Source organism: Oncorhynchus mykiss, chromosome 9 (genome assembly GCF_013265735.2).
Source record: "Oncorhynchus mykiss isolate Arlee chromosome 9, USDA_OmykA_1.1, whole genome shotgun sequence".
NCBI lineage: Eukaryota > Metazoa > Chordata > Actinopteri > Salmoniformes > Salmonidae > Oncorhynchus > Oncorhynchus mykiss.
The window spans coordinates 61,146,264-61,164,715 of NC_048573.1; the positions used below are offsets into that span (position 1 = coordinate 61,146,264).

The window sequence follows — 18,452 nt, forward strand, 5'->3', positions numbered from 1 at the left end:
CTGCCTGTCCAGTCTGTTATTATTATACTGTCCTATCTGCCTGTCCAGTCTGTTATTATTATGTTGGCCTGTCTGCCTGTCCAGTCTGTTATTATTATGTTGTCCTGTCTGCCTTTCTAGTCTGTTATTATGTTGTCCTGTCTACCTGTCTAGTCTGTTATTATTATACTGTCCTGTCTGCCTGTCTAGTCTGTTATTATTATACTGTCCTGTCTACCTGTCTAGTCTGTTATTATTATACTGTTCTGTCTACCTGTCTAGTCTGTTATTATACTGTCCTGTCCTGTCTGTTATTATGTTGTCCTGTCTGCCTGTCCAGTCTGTTATTATGTTGTCCTGTCTGCCTGTCCAGTCTGTTATTATTATACTGTCCTGTCTGCCTGTCCAGTCTGTTATTATGTTGTCCTGTCTGCCTGTCCAGTCTGTTATTATTATGTTGTGTTGTGTGTCTGTCCAGTCTGCTATTATTATGTTGTCCTGTCTGCCTGTCCAGTCTGTTATTATTAATTTGTGCTGTCTGCCTGTCCAGTCTGTTATTATTATGTTGTTCTGTCTGCCTGTCCAGTCTGTTATTATACTGTACTGTCTACCTGTCCAATATGTTATTATGTTGTCCTGTGTGCCTGTCTATCTTTTATTATGTTGTCCTGTCTGCCTGTCCAGTCTGTTATTATGTTGTCCTGTCTGCCTGTCCAGTCTGTTATTATTATACTGTCCTGTCTGCCTGTCCAGTCTGTTATTATGTTGTCCTGTCTGCCTGTCTAGTCTGTTATTATTATACTGTCCTGTCTGCCTTTCTAGTCTGTTATTATTATACTGTCCTGTCTGCCTGTCGAGTCTGTTATTATGTTGTCCTGTCTGCCTGTCTAGTCTGTTATTATGTTGTCCTGTCTGCCTGTCCAGTCTGTTATTATTATGTTGTGCTGTCGGCCTGTCCAGTCTGCTATTATTATGTTGTCCTGTCTGCCTGTCCAGTCTGTTATTATTAATTTGTGCTGTCTGCCTGTCCAGTCTGTTATTATTATGTTGTGCTGTCTGCCTGTCCAGTCTGTTTTTATTATGTTGTCCTGTCTGCCTGTCCAGTCTGTTATTATTATGTTGTTCTGTCTAACTGTCTAGTCTGTTATTATTATACTTTCCTGTCTGCCTGTCTAGTCTGTTATTATAATGTTGTGCTGTCTGCCTGTCCAGTCTGTTTTTATTATGTTGTCCTGTCTGCCTGTGTAGTCTGTTATTATTATACTCTCCTGTCTGCCTGTCCAGTCTGTTATTATTATACTGTCCTATCTGCCTGTCCAGTCTGTTATTATTATGTTGTCCTGTCTGCCTGTTTAGTCTGTTATTATGTTGTCCTGTCTACCTGTCTAGTCTGTTATTATTATACTGTCCTGTCTGCCTGTCTAGTCTGTTATTATTATACTGTCCTGTCTACCTGTCTAGTCTGTTATTATTATACTGTTCTGTCTACCTGTCTAGTCTGTTATTATACTGTCCTGTCCTGTCTGCCTGTCTAGTCTGTTATTATGTTGTCCTGTCTGCCTGTCCAGTCTGTTATTATGTATTCCCTGTCTGCCTGTCCAGTCTGTTATTATTATACTGTCCTGTCTGCCTGTCCAGTCTGTTATTATGTTGTCCTGTCTGCCTGTCCAGTCTGTTATTATTATGTTGTGTTGTGTGTCTGTCCAGTCTGCTATTATTATGTTGTCCTGTCTGCCTGTCCAGTCTGTTATTATTAATTTGTGCTGTCTGCCTGTCCAGTCTGTTATTATTATGTTGTTCTGTCTGCCTGTCCAGTCTGTTTGTATTATGTTGTCCTGTCTGCCTGTCCAGTCTGTTATTATTATGTTGTGCTGTCTGCCTGTCCAGTCTGTTATTATTATGTTGTGCTGTCTGCCTGTCCAGTCTGTTATTATTATGTTGTCCTGTCTGCTTGTCCAGTCTGTTATTATTATACTTTCCTGTCTGCCTGTCTAGTCTGTTATTATTATACTGTCCTGTCTGCCTGTCTAGTCTGTTATTATTATACTGTCCTGTCTGCCTGTCTAGTCTGTTATTATTATACTGTCCTGTCTGCTTGTCCAGTCTGTTATTATTATACTGTCCTGTCTGCCTGTCTAGTCTGTTATTATTATACTGTCCTGTCTGCCTGTCCAGTCTGTTATTATTATGTTGTCCTGTCTGCCTGTCCAGTCTGTTATTATTATGTTGTCCTGTCTGCCTGTCTAGTCTGTTATTATTATACTGTCCTGTCTGCCTGTCTAGTCTGTTATTATTATACTGTCCTGTCTGCCTGTCCAGTCTGTTATTATTATACTGTCCTGTCTGCCTGTCTAGTCTGTTATTATTATACTGTCCTGTCTGCCTGTCTAGTCTGTTATTATTATACTGTCTTGTCTGCCTGTCTAGTCTGTTATTATTATACTGTCCTGTCTGCCTGTCTAGTCTGTTATTATTATGTTGTGCTGTCTGCCTGTCCAGTCTCTTATTATTATGTTGTCCTGTCTGCCTGTACGTGTCTACCAGTATCTGTTGCATGTTTGTCTTGTCTGTTTGTTTTCTTCTTCACTTCTATTGACATACATCAGGTTAGGATAGGGTGGGGTGGGATTGGGAGGATTCATGAAGGGGACTGGGTAGCCTATTCGGAGCAGCTTCACTTGTGTATAAAATATGTTTTCAATGTAAACATTTTTTAATGGTATTTATGCCACCGCAACCCCTCAATCCCCCGTAGACGACACGGCCACTACCGTCGCCGACGCCACAGCCCACGACACTACTGAGGCCAGTGCTCCTGGATCAGACCAGGACACTGCCTTCTCCTCCATGGTGTCAACCAGTGACCTCTTAGCAGGAGATGAAACTTCTGGAACCACGGCTGGACCTGGTTTAGACACACAGGGCACTGAAGCAACTGATGCACTGGTTGTACCCAAGACACAGGTTCTTGTGAATGTGAGTAATACCTAACTAATGGGGAATGTCTACAATATATTTAGATGCTGTATCATAATGAAATTCTGAAAGACAGTTCAGGACAATGATGTATATGTATATTTATCTCACATAATACAATTTAAAAGTATGCATTAAGGTGTCTGTAATATGATAAACGTGTCAAAAACAAATGTATTCATTTCTATAGCTTCCAAAATATTTTTTTACAATGGTGGTTGAGTGCCATAATGGAGGCGCGGTGGCTTCACAACAGTGCACCCTGTCAGTCATCTAGTGTATACACTGAGTGTACAAAACATTAGGAACACCTGCTCTTTCCATGACATAGACTATCTAGGTGAAAACTATTATCCCTTATTGATGTCACTAGTTAACTTCAATCAGTGTAGATGAAGGGGTTAAAGAAGGATTTTCAAGCCTTGAGAAGGATTGTCTATGTGTGCCATTGAGGGTGAATGGGCAAGACAAATGATTTAAGTGCCTTTGAACAGGGTATGGTAGTAGGTTCTAGACGCACCGGTTTGAGTGTCAAGAACTGCAACCCTGCTGTTTTTTTTAACGCTCAACAGTTTCCTGTGTGTGTCAAGAATGGTCCACCACCCAAAGGACATCCAGCCAACTTGACACAACTGTAGGACTGCAAATTAACTTCAAATTCCCCATATCATAACTCATTGTAGAGGGAATGTAACAGATTGTGATTGAATGGAGAGACGAACTTACAGAATCTGATGATGTCAACACTTGAGTTGAAAGCTTTATGCCGTCTCTGTCTCTGCAGCCCAATGTTGAGTGTGTGGACAAGGAGGCAGTGAAGGACAAGGATGCAGTCAAGGTGGAGCTTTCTTCAGAATCCAGCTGTGTGAGTAGCAACATGTTTTACTGTCATTATGAAATGTCTCCTTATGGACTTTTCCCATGCCATATTAGCTTTTGTGCTCTACCACCCCACCTAGCTCTTGTCTATCATAAAACAGAAAAATGCAGTCTAAGCCGCATATAAGGGTATCTCTGGTACAGTTGCCCTCCCCCAGCCTCTACCACGGTGTGTATTGTACTACATTCTGTTTCCAACCACAGCCCTTACAGAGATATCAGCCTGTACCAGCCAACTGCCTGGGAGATGAACAGAGACAGACAGGAAGCCTCTTACCCTTCAGCCCTGGTGCCACGTTTCATATACCCTGGCCCTTATCTGGCTCCCAGCGCCTTGGCCTGGGAGGAAGTCTCTGTCTCATTCCACTTAATATGTTTAAGATGAATATGTTCCAAACAGCTTGTTGGAAATATGGGGCCTGATAAAGGCAGATCTGTTTTCAGACATTCTTTAGCCGTTCTAAATCATCCGTCCCTCTGTCGTCACAGAAGACAAACGGGGAGGAGGACAATGTTTCCTCCCTGGGCGTCTCTGTGTGCTCCAGGGGCCACGGTCAATGGAAGAATAGCAGGGTGTGTAGAGTGGAACTGGTGTGGTGGAACCCTCAGTGTGAGATGGAATGAAACACCATGGTAGTGTTGACTGATGACATGATAATTCCATGAAGACATGTACCCATGTACAAAAACAAACACCTTATCAGAACAATAAGGGATTGACGTGTGGGTCTAGCCTGCTAATCCTAGCATGAATTCAACCAGAGAAATTGGCAAGCGTTCACAGAGAGTGGGTGAGCTGCTGGGAAGCCTTGATAAGACAAGAGTAATGTCTATCTATCACCTTCTATCCATGGAGCCGTTCCCATGAACCGAGATCCACTCCAAAGTCGTGGAAAATCTCTCAATGAGAAAAGTCCTGGAATGTTCTCTAAAAAACATCCCTGTAAATTCCCATGAGAAACGTTGTCCCCTTTTCTGAGGTTTCAGTCAACACTATAAATGGCAGCAGCTAATAATAACATAATTACTATAAAGAACCCACACACCAGTCTCACTCAAGGCCTTAGATGTCAATCACAAACGGCAATCTCGTAGAGCCATTTCTATCTAAATGAAAATAAATAGAAAAGCAGACATCGTGTTGTGGTTGCCAATAGTGAGACTGAGGTCATCCCTGAGAGAGGCCCACTGTGACAAAAATTAGAGGTCCTGAGCGTAGCTTAAATGAGTCACTGGTGGAGCAGGGAGAGGGGGGGGGGGGGAGAGAGAGGGGCGGGGGGAACAGGAGGCAGAGAGAGGAAGATGAGAAGGAGACTGGATACTAAACACGAATTAGCTTTGTACTGTAGGGTAGAGTAGTAGGGATGGGGAGTTGATGTGTGCTGTGCCGGGTTCCTTCCTTCCTACCCATAGGATAGCTCAGTGTTATGGGGAGACCAGGCTGTAGCTGTAGATGTTGAACTCCTGACTGAGGATGCTGTGTTTGCACATAGCGGCCTATGGGGAAGAGAAGCGCTGTCTGGATCGCATTACACAGAGTGGGGAGGGAGAGTTCCCATCCCAAGGCCCTTGTGCAATGTGATGATATCATAGTTCAAGACCAAGGTGGTAGAGAGAGAGATGGGGTGTGGTCGCTGATTTCGTCGTTTTCCATCCGACGCTATGCATCTTCCATTACGCAAACACAATGGCATATGGCGTGGTGAACACACTGACTCACACACTCAGCTGGACAGATTCACACGCACACCCACATAACATTTAACACTGCAAGTCTACTGTGAAGCATCTGAGAGGCATTAGCTCTACAGAGGAAGGGAGAGAACGCTGCGAAAGAGAGCAGAGTGTATGTTTGTAGCCGGCTCAAACCATGACCGTTGTTGTGTGTTTGGTGCGGTGAAGTTAAGATGAGGATAGACATCCTCCCTGCGTAGGAGAACCACAACAGTCGGCGCAGCCTAGTCCCATTGGGTCACTGGAATAGGGCGTGCCAAAATACTCTGGGGACCTCTGGCTTTCTGTGAGAATAAACAGATCAGTGTCATCATCGTGATGTGGTTTTAACACATAAATCATTGTGTTTATAGTTGAGAATTGAGCATAACAACATATGATTGTTAAACTGACATGCTTTCCCATAGTTGGAGACCAAGAGAATCTTGGAGGACTCAGCCTGGTGTGCAGGGGACTGCAACCTTCAAGTGTTCCAGGAAGAGAACTCTAACACATATCTTGTGACACGCGCTGATGGTAGGTTTCCCTGTATTGCCTCATAATGATGATAATCATAACAATACCTTACAGTAATGCGTTTCTTATAACACTATAGTATTCTAATCTAGACAATCTGAATATTGTATGAGATATTTTTCTAGCTCCCATTGGTCCCTCCTTACAGGTGGTGTCAAAGAATTGTCAGAGAGCCTGGTCAGTGAAGGCATCAAGGACCAGGTATGTCCACTTCAACACACTCATACTTATGGGTGCAGAAAACTAGGCCTTTTTTCTTCTTATTCCCGATCACTTTTAACAACTATAGCTACTCATCCCCAAAGCGATAGATGGAAGGGAACATGTATTGATTCACATGCTATCTTGTATGTACACAACTCTAAATGGACTGCGACACAGGTACCATGATAGTTTTATAAGAGGGAGATATGGACAATGTAGGGAACCAACCAGGCAGTGGAATGCTATGCAGGGCCCCACTTACAAATCACAATCTGGTTTAATAGAAATAACAAAGTGGCTTGGCATAAAGTCGGGTAGTGATCTAACCATGACTTGAACAGTCCCCAGGCATCAGAGTGAGGAATCCATAGCGATCCTATTATATTACTAGAGGGGCTATGTCATAAACCCTCAAAGTTCCATAATGGGGACAAAATGGCAGCCATCTTGGTCAGGGAGAAATCCAAAACCAGTCTAATTGGAATAAATGGCTGTACAGGCATAGGTGATGCATTTCCTGCTTTAACATATGCAGGAAAATAAAAGTAGGCACGTGATGCATTGGCAATTGTAATGGAATTATAGTCAACCTAAAATATTTTTTATTTATTTATGAATACAGGTTACATGGGTTTTATAAACATTTTATGTATAAATAGCCTCTACAATGTATGTAAAAGACCAGAAATGTCTCAGATCTTCTTTTCTTTTAAAGCTGAGTGCTATTATGTGATACAATATCAGTACTTGATGCATTTACAACTTGTATAAGTCCTATCATCAACTAATTTTAGCCAGTGTGTGGCTGTGGCTTGACTGCATTGTTTGAATGGAATGTTTTCATATTGTAAGTTCATTTGAAAAATGTACGGAATCATTCCTCTAAAACTGTCTAGCTAGCTGGCTAACACGCATACAGTGCAGATTCATTCTTCACATTCATTGTTTTACATAAAATCTTATCACAGCACTGGCAAACCATGATTGACCAACTCCCTGACCAAAATGGCTGATCTTTGGACCATCATAAGAAGGTTCCTTCTCATTCTATTATTCTAATTCCTAATTCTATAGAGGAATCTCCCATAGTTTCCCAGAGTCCCCTCCATAGATACAGCCAGTGTGACATGGCTTAACCCCTAGTAAAGAAATCCTACAGGATTCCAATTTTAAAGATCCAATAGAAAATCCAATCAGATTTTGGAACCAGTCCCATTGGACTCCTACGGGATTCTATCCTAGAGAATAAAATCCTATAGAATATGTTCCAAAATGTGATAGGGTTATCTATTGGATTTTTAAAATTGTAATCCTATATCAAGCATTCTCTCAACCAGCTTCATGAGGAACGATGTGTGTGTGTGTGTGTGTGTGTGTGTGTGTGTGTGTGTGTGTGTAGCTGGGTGTGGTGGAGGCAGCTCTTCAGTGGGGCAAACACACTCCCATTGTGCTGGTGCCCCTACTCATTGCTGGCCTGCTGCTGGCTGCTGCCATCATCGGATGCTACTATAAGAAGAACTACCGTGGACACAACACCAAGGGCATGAGGCTGGTCAGTTCACCTTCTATCTCTTACTACACTGGCTGACCATTGTTTTGGTTGACTGTACCTCTAGTACTCTAGGTGTATGTATTACTGTAGAGCTATTAGCATGTTTTCTAGATCTCATTTGAATATGACTTTAGCTTGTAATTCACTGGTTGTATACTACTTTATCATACATTTTAGCACCACTGGTTAACCTTGAGCATAGGCCAACTGTGCCGTGGAGCAATGTAATGAGATGAGGAGTGTGTGTTTGGTGTGTGTGTCTGTGTACGTGTGTGCATGTATATGCATACAACTGTTTCATCTCCTGGTCAAAAAGATACAGCTACTTTTCTCTAAGACCAGTCAGTAGTGATGTCACATGATAAAGACCCTCCACCGGGTATGTGCCTCAACAAAGACAGTGCTGCTAGTGGAGGAAAGACATCCATAATGTTTGTTTATAATTGACGAGCAGCCTGTTGATGTTGACTGTGTGTGTATGGTGTGTGTTTGTGTATGTGTGTGTGTGCAGGCTGAGGAGGCGTACCCAGTCGATGAGGAGAACCACGGAAACACCCTGGTGTCTGTTGCCCCTCTCAACCCCCCTGAGATCCTGGAGAAGCCTGCTAACGGGGACTCCCAAGAGGCCGCCAAGACCCATCCCCCTCCCACCAACGGCCACTCCACCACCAAGACGGCAGACACAGAGCTTTGAAGACCCCCTAGAACACCTGGAAAAGAATGGATCAGATCCCACACCCCTCCTCCAACACCAACCCTTCCCCCCCAGAACATCCCCAGAGGCCCCATCCTACCACGGACATTAGGGACTAGAACTACCCCTCTTAACCCTCACATAAACACTCCTTCAGACTCTCTGTGTGCCCCACTTCGGTTACATGCCTCAACTATTAAAATGGAGGGACAACCCCATGGTAAAGTAACCATACGACTACAATGAACAGGTGTTGATGATAATGTGAATGATGATGATGATGCCGAGGGCTGTGTCCCTGTCCCTGGGTTGCTGACGTCATACAGGGCTGGAGACTGGGCCAGGGTTAGTACTGGGTGGTGGGGAGGGAGGGTTTTGTGTTGTCAATCACCAGTGGCTCTAAGACTGCAGCTTGGGTCACATCAACCATGTAGTCATTTTCAATGCCCAGGAGGGGCCCTGCCTTCACATGTCATCAGGTTTAAAGCTTCCTGCCATAAATCCTTTAACCATATATTGAAGCACTGCATCACTACCACTCAAATTGGTCCTCAGTTGATCATAAAAAGGAGAAAATAACATAACACAGTCTTGAATCTGTTTACAAACTTATCAGAGTGGATGCTGAGCTAGTTTGGTTATGTTTGTGTTATTGTGTTCTGTGTGTGCGTGTGCGTGTAAGGAGTGTTGCTGTGTGTGTAAAATCAGTGTGTGTTTGTGCTTGTTTTCTGTGTGTACAGGCGGATGTGTGTTGGCATGTGAGTGTGTGTGTCTGTGCGAGAATGTACATGTGTGTCACCCAAAAAAATGTAGAATACAATTTATTAAGATAAGCAGACAAGGTGATTGCTTGGGGAGATAGGTCCCTAGTAGTGACCTGGAGAGGGGTCTTCTTTTGGTGCTTAATCTCACTGTATCAATCTGTAGGAGACGAAGCAGGAAGGAATTCTCCCCTTCATTACTGCAAGTTAAACCCAGATAAGCCAATGGCCTGACAGAAGTTAGAAAAACTAGATCCACACAGTGTCACAATGGTGACTGCTGAAAACGATACCAGACTTATGTGTGTAAGGTCTGGGACACAGTGTTGTGTATATAAAGAGGTCAGGTGTGCCAATCCTTTTAAATAAGTCAGTATTATTCTCTTTTTAATACCTTTGTAACAGTATATAATTAGACACTTAATACATACAGTATTGTACGGAACAATGTTATATAATATGATGTTTCTGTTTTGTCTTGTGTTTTTGTGTTTTTTCACACTTGCTTTGTTCTAAGCCAAAGAAATCCTTTTCACCAGCTTGCCATGCGGAGATACTGTTTACTGTAGAGGGAGGAGGAGTGAATATATGGAGAAACTACTTGCTGCTTTTTGTGACATCAAGGTAGTGTTTGGGTCTCTTTTAGTGTGTGTTATACATCTTGTTAGCCTAGTTGCCCAAATATATGTTGTTCAAAGCTTGGCAATACTACATTTTTGCAGAACGGCATTCTTAACAACCCAGCCCAATCTATTGTTAAAGTACACTGTATACACAGCAGGGTGACTTCTTGTTTACAAATATCTACAAGCTGAGAGTTGTTCCGCTGGGTATTATGTAGTCATATTGCTGACCTTTTAAATCAGGAACTAAGGAGAATGTCACAATTTCCATTATACATAACATTACAACACTATGTTATTTTTAATAAATTCAGCAAAACAGTGAGTACTGCTGGTTATCTAACTGGAAGAAATTGCCGTTTTAGAGAACATTTCAGCGCATAAGTGTTACCTTGCTTTCAGTTCTATTTTTAACTCATTTTCTGTATTTTTGTACATTCCCGAATGACTGTTTTAATTCTACTAGCATCCTAAAGTTCATGATAAGAAAACATTTTGGAAAATAAAATACTTAAAAAAAAATCTAATTTCCTGTCACGTTCGTTGTCAAGGAAATGACCGGACCAAGGTGCAGCGTGGTAAGCGTACATTCTATTATTTTAAATGTTGCCAACAAAACGAACGAAGCTCTGTAAGGCTATACATGTCACTAACAAAGACAACAACCCACAAAAGAGAAAAGGAAAAAAGGCTGCCTAAGTATGATTCCCAATCAGAGACAATGATAGACAGCTGTCCCTGATTGAGTATCATACCCGGCCAAAAACAAAGAACCAGAAAGCATAGACTTTCCCACCCGAGTCACACCCTGACCAAACAAAAATAGAGAATAAAAGGATCTCTACGGTCAGGGCGTGACATTTCCTGTGTAAAGAAAAGTTGTAGCCCTCTCAATAACTTAATTAGATACCTCTCTCTTTACTTCACTCAGTCCTATCTGCTGTGTTGGAGGGAATATATACAGGCAAGGTTTTGGCAGGGGGAAATGTGTTAAACCTCAACTGCATACACGCACGCACACACACACACACCATGGTATCCCATGCAGCCCATAAGGTCACACAGCTGGTTTGCATAAGCAGTTGTTATGACATCACTTCACACAGTTTTGTCTTTCAGTGTTTGGGTGGGGCAAAGAAAACATCCCTCACACAGCTGTCTCTCTGTGTTGATCAGTACTGATCATGTTTTGGGATATCCAGGTGTCAGGCAGGTTAAGATTTGATAGAGAAACGGACAAGGTTATAATTTGCACTCTTTATAGACAATTTGTTAGATGAGAGTGCAAGGTATTTCTCAGACAATCGTGAAATCTGCATGCCAAAGCTATATTCAGCCCTTATTTTGGGATCTTTTTCTGTCACTTCATCTCGTAGACTGTTGGATAGCTGCCAACATCTTCGTATAATCACAAGACACCAATGTGACCCCACAGCCCCATAAGAAAATATTAATCCAAGGCCGTTAATTAAATCTGCAATATTAATGTGCCCTCGGACAAAGAGCCACAATGTGTCCCAGAGTCTAGACTAGAGCGACGTCATGCCTGGGGTCAGTCTACAACAATTATTACTTTAAACAGATACAGTTGAAGTCGGTAGAGTACATACACCTTAGACAAATGCATTTAAACTCAGTTTTTCACAATTCCTGACAATTAATCCTGTCTTAGGTCAGTTAGGATCACCACTTTATTTTAAGAACGTGAAATGTCAGAACAATAGTTGAGAAAATGATTCATTTCAGCTTTTATTTCTTTCATCGCATTCCCAGTGGTCAGAAGTTTATATACACTCAATTAGTATTTGGTAGCATTGCCTTTAAATTGTTTAACTTGGGTCAAACGTTTTGGGTAGCCTTCCACAAGCTTCCCACAATAAGTTGGGTGAATTTTGGCCCATTCCTCCTGACAGAGCTGGTGTAAATGAGTCAGGTTTGTAGGCCTCCTTGCTTGCACACACTTTTTCAGTTGTCCATTAAAATAACATCAAATTGATCAGAAATACAGTGTAGACATTGTTAATGTTGTAAATGACTATTGTAGCTGGAAAGGGCAGATTTTTTTATGGAATATCTACATAGGTGCACAGAGGCCCATTATCAGCAACCATCACTCCTGTGTTTCAATGGCACGTTTTGTTAGCTAATCCAAGTTTATAATTTTAAAAGGCTAATTGATCATTACAAAACCCTTTTGCAATTATGTTAGCACAGCTAAAAAACTGTTGTCCTGATTAAAGAAGCAATAAATCTGGGCTCATTTAGACTAGTTAAATATCAAGAGCATCAGCATTTGTGGGTTCGATTAAAATAACTTTCTTCTGAAATTTGTCAATCTATTCTTGTTCTAAGAAATGAAGGCTATTCCATGCGAGAAATTGCCTAGAAACTGAAGATCTGGTACAACGCTGTGTACTACTCCCTTCACATAACAGCGCAAACTGGCTCTAACAAGAATAGAATTGAGTGGGAGGCCCCGGTGCACAACTGAGCAAGAAGGCAAGTACATTAGAGTGTCTAGTTTGAGAAACAGACGCATCACAAGTCCTCAACAGCTTCGTTAAATAGTATTCTTAAAACACCCGTCTCAACGTCAACAGTGAAGAGTCGACTCCTAGATGCTGGCCTTCTAGGCAGAGTCTCAGCAGATATCTCAGACTGGCCAATAAAAATAAAAGATTAAGATGGGCAAAAGAACACAGACACTGGACAGAGGAAGATTGGAAAAAAGTGTTATGGACAGACTAATCTAAGTTTGAGATGTTCGGATCACAAAGAAGAACCTTCGTGAGATGCATAAAAAATTGAAAGATGTTGGAGGAGTGCTTGACGCCATCTGTCAAGCATGGTGGAGGCAATGTGATGGTTTGGGGGTGCTTTGGTGGTGGTAAATTGGGAGATTTGTACAGGTTAAAAGGGATCTTGAAGAAGGAAGGCTATCCTTCCATTTTGCAATGCCCTGCCATTCCCTGTGGACGGCGTTTAATTGGAGCCAATTTCCTCCTACAACAGGACAATGACCCAAAGCACAGCTCCAAACTATGCAATAACTATTTATAGAAGAAGCAGTCAGCTGGTATTCTGTCTATAATGGAGTGGCCAGCACAGTCACCCTAATTGAGCTGTTGTGGGAGCAGCTGACCATATGGTACGTAAGAAGTGCCCATCAAGTCAATCCAACTAGTGGGAGGTGTTTCAGGAAGCATGGGGTGAATTATTATTTCAATTAATAATAATTATTTGTAAACTTGTCAACGTCTTGACTCTATTTCCTATTCATTTTGCAACTCATTTCATGTATGTTTTCATCGAAAACAAGGACATTTCTAAGTGACACCGAACCTTTGAACGGTAGTGTATAATGCGTGAAAATCAATGGACTATTATATTAAACCTAAAACAAATATGCTATGAATGTCATAAAAATTGCCTTATTTGGAAATTGTGGAACCTTATGCAACATTGTGGGAATGTTCTGTGCAATCTTCGTGAATATCACAAAATGTTCTTGCAACATTAAGGGAATGTCCTGTGCAACGTAAACATTGTCTGAATGTCATCATATTTGGTGTTTTGGTAACCTATCTCTTGCAATGTATCCACACAGTTCCCAAAACCTAATTACATGTTCTTGGAACCGTTGAAAATTCAGAAAGGCTGTTCTGTCAACATTCTTGTAACATCAAAGGAATGTTTTTAGCACCCTGATAGAAACATTATCTGAATGTCAGCACAACTGGACAGCTTTAGTGTTTTGGGAACCTGTCTCTTTTCATATCCCCACAATGTTCCCACAACCTAAAAAAAACATTCTGGGAACCTTTAAAGAACATACTAAATGTGTTCCAGGAACGTTCTTGCAACATCAGGTGAATGTTTTTTGCACCCTGAAAGAAACATTGTAGAATCCTCTGCACAACTGGACAGTTTTTGTGTTTTGGGAGCATATCTTTTGTGATGTCCCCACAATGTTCCCACCAGACTGTTCCCACAACCTAATGAAACATTCTGGGAACCTTTCAACAAAAGACTAAATGTGTTCTGGTTACGTTCTTGTAACATCAGGTGAATGTTTTTTGCACCCTGAAAGAAACATTTTATAATCATCTGCACAACTGGACAGTTTTTGTGTGTTTTGGGAACATTTATTTTGTGACGTCCCCAAAATGTTCAAGCCAGACTGTTCCCACAACCTAATGAAACATTCTGAGAACCTTTACAGAACATACAAAATGTGTTCAGGGAACATTCTTACAACATCAGACAAATGTTTAATACAAACATTGTACAATCATCAGCGTGACTGGACAGTTGTGTTCTGGGAACTTTCACAGAACCAATTTTGGTTTTTTGGAATAACATTACTGGTACATTGTGTTATTACATTACCTCGAAACCTAATGAGAACGTTTGGGGAAGGTTCTGTGGTACATGTTTCACATGTACTGCACTGAATTTTAATGAATGTTAAGAGAAGTTTCCAAGGATATTTCATCAAAAATATTTTTTTATGTTTTTGGGATATTATCATCCTAACTTTAGATACAAACCTAACTAGAACTTAATGGGAATCTTAGCTAATGTTCCCAGGTTCCTTGATTAACAGTATATGACAGTAGAAAAGCAGTATTACAATCACAGTACACAGTAGAGCCATATCTTGTTAGAATGAAAGTACTCTCGGGAACTGTAGTTTAAAGCATATAGATACATTTTCAGTAAAAGGCGTTAAATAAAAATGCAAAGAAACAGAAAACATCCTGTCTGTAAATCAGTCTCTGTACTGTTATCGTTTGTATCTGAAGTGAAAGAAATCTTGGCAGGAATATTGTCTTGTCTGGCTCCATATTGAGAAATCTCTGCATGATTTAACCGTTATTTCACCAGGACTTCTTTCTCTAGAGGTGAAAGAGCCTTCGGGGAGAAGCCATCTGTATTTTACAGGACAGATGTGTCTGGGTCGGGGTGGAGGTGGGGTGAGTATTTACTGTGAGGGAGGACCACTGGACCCCACCCATATTAGACAAATCCCAGGTGGGGTTGAGCCCCCAACAGTCCCTCCACCCTTCCATCCCTCCTTTCCATCCCTCCTTTCCATCCCTCCATCCCTCCCACCCGTAGACAAAACATCCCCACACACCCCACCCCTGGGTGGAAGAAAAAAATCTCAGCTGGTTGTTTTCATGGAGGGCGGGTCTCCCTTGGTATAATCATAGCTGTGCAACACGTCATGTTTTTCCTCTTCCTGCCAAGACACGCCCCTGATGTCCCATCTCCCCTCACTGATGGTAAGATACTATCAGGCAGGAATGGACGGAGGGAGAGTGGGAGGAGGGGAGAGGAGAGGAGGACAGGCCCGTAGCAGGTAAAACTGTCGCATAGGATTCCAGTGTCGCCAATACTAAATCATTCCCTAATTCCACTAACAGTTTTCTCAGGACTATGTAAGGTTATAGTAGTTATATACTACACACAGTCTAAGGAATAGTTTCTTAATAAAGAATAGACAGGTTGGTTGTTTAGCAACAAAACCGAGGCTTGCTCTACTTTAGGGCAAAAGAGACAGGGTTGGCTTAGACTGTTAACAACATGTCAACTATATTTAGTCTACAACTGTTTATTGAAACAATGAGCACTTGTTGTCTCTCAAATACATAATTATAGTTGTTGGTAAGCTTTTTTGACATATTAGCATGTCTTGATTTAGGTATTTTGACTGCCATATCAGTCAAAATACCTAAAACAAGACATGGTATTGTAATGGCTCTCCTCTTCGTCTGATGATGAGGAATAGGAATCATCGGACCAACACGCAGCGTGGTAAGTGTTCATAGTAAATGTAATTAAATAAACTGAACACTGAATGACAAAAAACAACAAAGAGAGTGAACGACTACCCACAAACACAGGTGGGAACAGGCTACCTAAGTATGGTTCTCAATCAGAGACAACGATTGACAGCTGCCTCTGATTGTGACCCACACCAGGCCAAACACTACATCAAATCAAATCAAATCAAATGTATTTATATAGCCCTTCGTACATCAGCTGATATCTCAAAGTGCTGTACAGAAACCCAGCCTAAAACCCCAAACAGCAAGCAATGCAGGTGTAGAAGCACGGTGGCTAGGAAAAACTCCCTAGAAAGGCCAAAACCTAGGAAGAAACCTAGAGAGGAACCAGGCTATGTGGGGTGGCCAGTCCTCTTCTGGCTGTGCCGGGTGGAGATTATAACAGAACATGGCCAAGATGTTCAAATGTTCATAAATGACCAGCATGGTCAAATAATAATAAGGCAGAACAGTTGAAACTGGAGCAGCAGCACGGCCAGGTGGACTGGGGACAGCAAGGAGTCATCATGTCAGGTAGTCCTGGGGCATGGTCCTAGGGCTCAGGTCCTCCAAGAGAGAGAAAGAAAGAGAGAATTAGAGAGAGCACATGTGGGGTGGCCAGTCCTCTTCTGGCTGTGCCGGGTGGAGATTATAACAGAACATGGCCAAGATGTTCAAATGTTCATAAATTACCAGCATGGTCGAATAATAATAAGGCAGAACAGTTGAAACTGGAGCAGCAGCACAGCCAGGTGGACTGGGGACAACAAGGAGTCATCATGTCAGGTAGTCCTGGGGCATGGTCCTAGGGCTCAGGTCCTCCGAGAGAGAGAAAAGAGAGAATTAGAGAAAGCACACAGGACACCGAATAGGAAAGGAGAAGTACTCCAGATATAACAAACTGACCCTAGCCCCCCGACACATAAACTACTGCAGCATAAATACTGGAGGCTGAGACAGGAGGGGTCAGGAGACACTGTGGCCCCATCTGAGGACACCCCCGGACAGGGCCAAACAGGAAGGATATAACCACACCCACTTTGCCAAAGCACAGCCCCCACACCACTAGAGGGATATCTTCAACCACCAACTTACCATCCTGAGACAAGGCTGAGTATAGCCCACAAAGATCTCCGCCATGGCACAACCCAAGGGGGGGGCGCCAACCCAGACAGGATGACCACATCAGTGAATCAACCCACTCAGGTGATGCACCGCACATAGAGATACAACACACAGAACAAAACATAGAATGGAAAACATAGAACGCCCACCCCAACTCACGCCCTGACCAAACCAAAATAAAGACATAAAAAAGGAACTAAGGTCAGGCCGTGACAGGTATCAATAACAAGATACAACGAGCTGAAACAAGCCACCTACGATTCCCCACAGGGCAGCTTCTTGTCATTGTTGATAGCTATCTGACTGTTCAGAATCATAACAAGGCACACCTTCCGGCAACATCGATGCCGTTGCATAATTTTTGTGACGTTGCCAGCTAACCCGTCTATAGTGTGGCAGCACAATGACGTATCATCGTTCAATACTCACCACTAGTCCTTGAAGGTGGAGTCATGGCAGTAGCAAAAACTGAATCAAAAGAGTTTAAAATAACACTGCTTAAAGCTTATCTCAGCATCAAACCCCATCTTCATGTGACAGGCCTCTTTTGCATTACATTTTGGCCATCCATGCTCAGGAGTTTCCCACTGTTAAGAAATGGACCAAGCAATGTTTACCAACTTCCTGTTTCACTTGGACTGTGTTCGCTGTTGGCCTGCTGATGTTAACTCAGGATTTCTCTCTCTGCAGGGTAGACCTAACATCCGGCCTGACATAGCAGGGCAGGATAACCTCTGACAAGAACACTTTCCACAGCTACAGATCAGATGTCCATTTAGTGTCTGTCTGAGAATCTCCCCTGGTACCCAGCATGGAAATGGGAGAGGGAGTTTTCACCTAGGAGTTGATGGAAAAGGTAACATTTTTGGATAGTTGTAATATAGTTAAATGGATAAGATACAGTGTATTCGGAAAAAAGGTTTTTAGACATTTCTGCAAATGTTTAAATAAATTTAAAAAACAGAAATAACTTATATAACTTAACTTATTATATATAGTATTCAGACCCTTTGCTATGAGACTCGAAATTGAGTTCAGGTGCATCCTGTTTCCATGGATCATCATTGAGATGTTTCTACAACTTGATTGGTAAATTTAATTGATTGGACATGATTTGGAAAGGCACACACCAGTTGACAGTGCATGTGTAACAGTATAACTTTAGACCGTCCCCTCGCGCGAACCAGGGACCTTCTGCACACATCAACAACAGTCACCCACGAAGCATCGTTACCCATCGCTCCACAAAAGCCGCGGCCCTTGCAGAGCAAGGGGAACCACTACTTCAAGGTCTCAGAGCAAGTGACGTCACCGATTGAAACGCTATTTAGCGCGCACCACCGCTAACTAGCCGTTTCACACCCGTTACACATGTCACAGCAAAAACCAAGCCATGAGGTGGAAGGAATTGTCCGTAGAGCTCTGAGACAGGATTGTGTCAAAGCACAGATCTGGGGAAGGAATTGTCCGTAGGGCTCTGAGACAGGATTGTGTCGAAACACAGATCTGGGGAAGGAATTGTCCGTAGCGCTCTGAGACAGGATTGTGTCAAAGCACATATCTGGGGAAGGAATTGTC

General features: G+C 42.3%; 1 protein-coding gene across 2 annotated transcripts in view; it reads left to right on the forward strand.

Moving 5' to 3' along the window:
* The window catches only part of LOC110532569, a 52,937-nt gene extending 42,497 nt beyond the window's left edge, over positions 1–10,440 (forward strand). For both annotated transcript variants that reach the window (XM_021616576.2, XM_021616577.2), the window contains 6 exons: positions 2,735–2,955; positions 3,740–3,820; positions 5,976–6,084; positions 6,233–6,285; positions 7,688–7,840; positions 8,352–10,440. In XM_021616576.2, the coding sequence (XP_021472251.2) occupies positions 2,735–2,955; positions 3,740–3,820; positions 5,976–6,084; positions 6,233–6,285; positions 7,688–7,840; positions 8,352–8,534 (800 nt within the window). In that variant the 3' untranslated portion in view covers positions 8,535–10,440. The remainder of the gene's footprint in view (positions 1–2,734; positions 2,956–3,739; positions 3,821–5,975; positions 6,085–6,232; positions 6,286–7,687; positions 7,841–8,351) is intronic.
* The last annotated feature ends 8,012 nt before the right edge of the window (positions 10,441–18,452 follow it).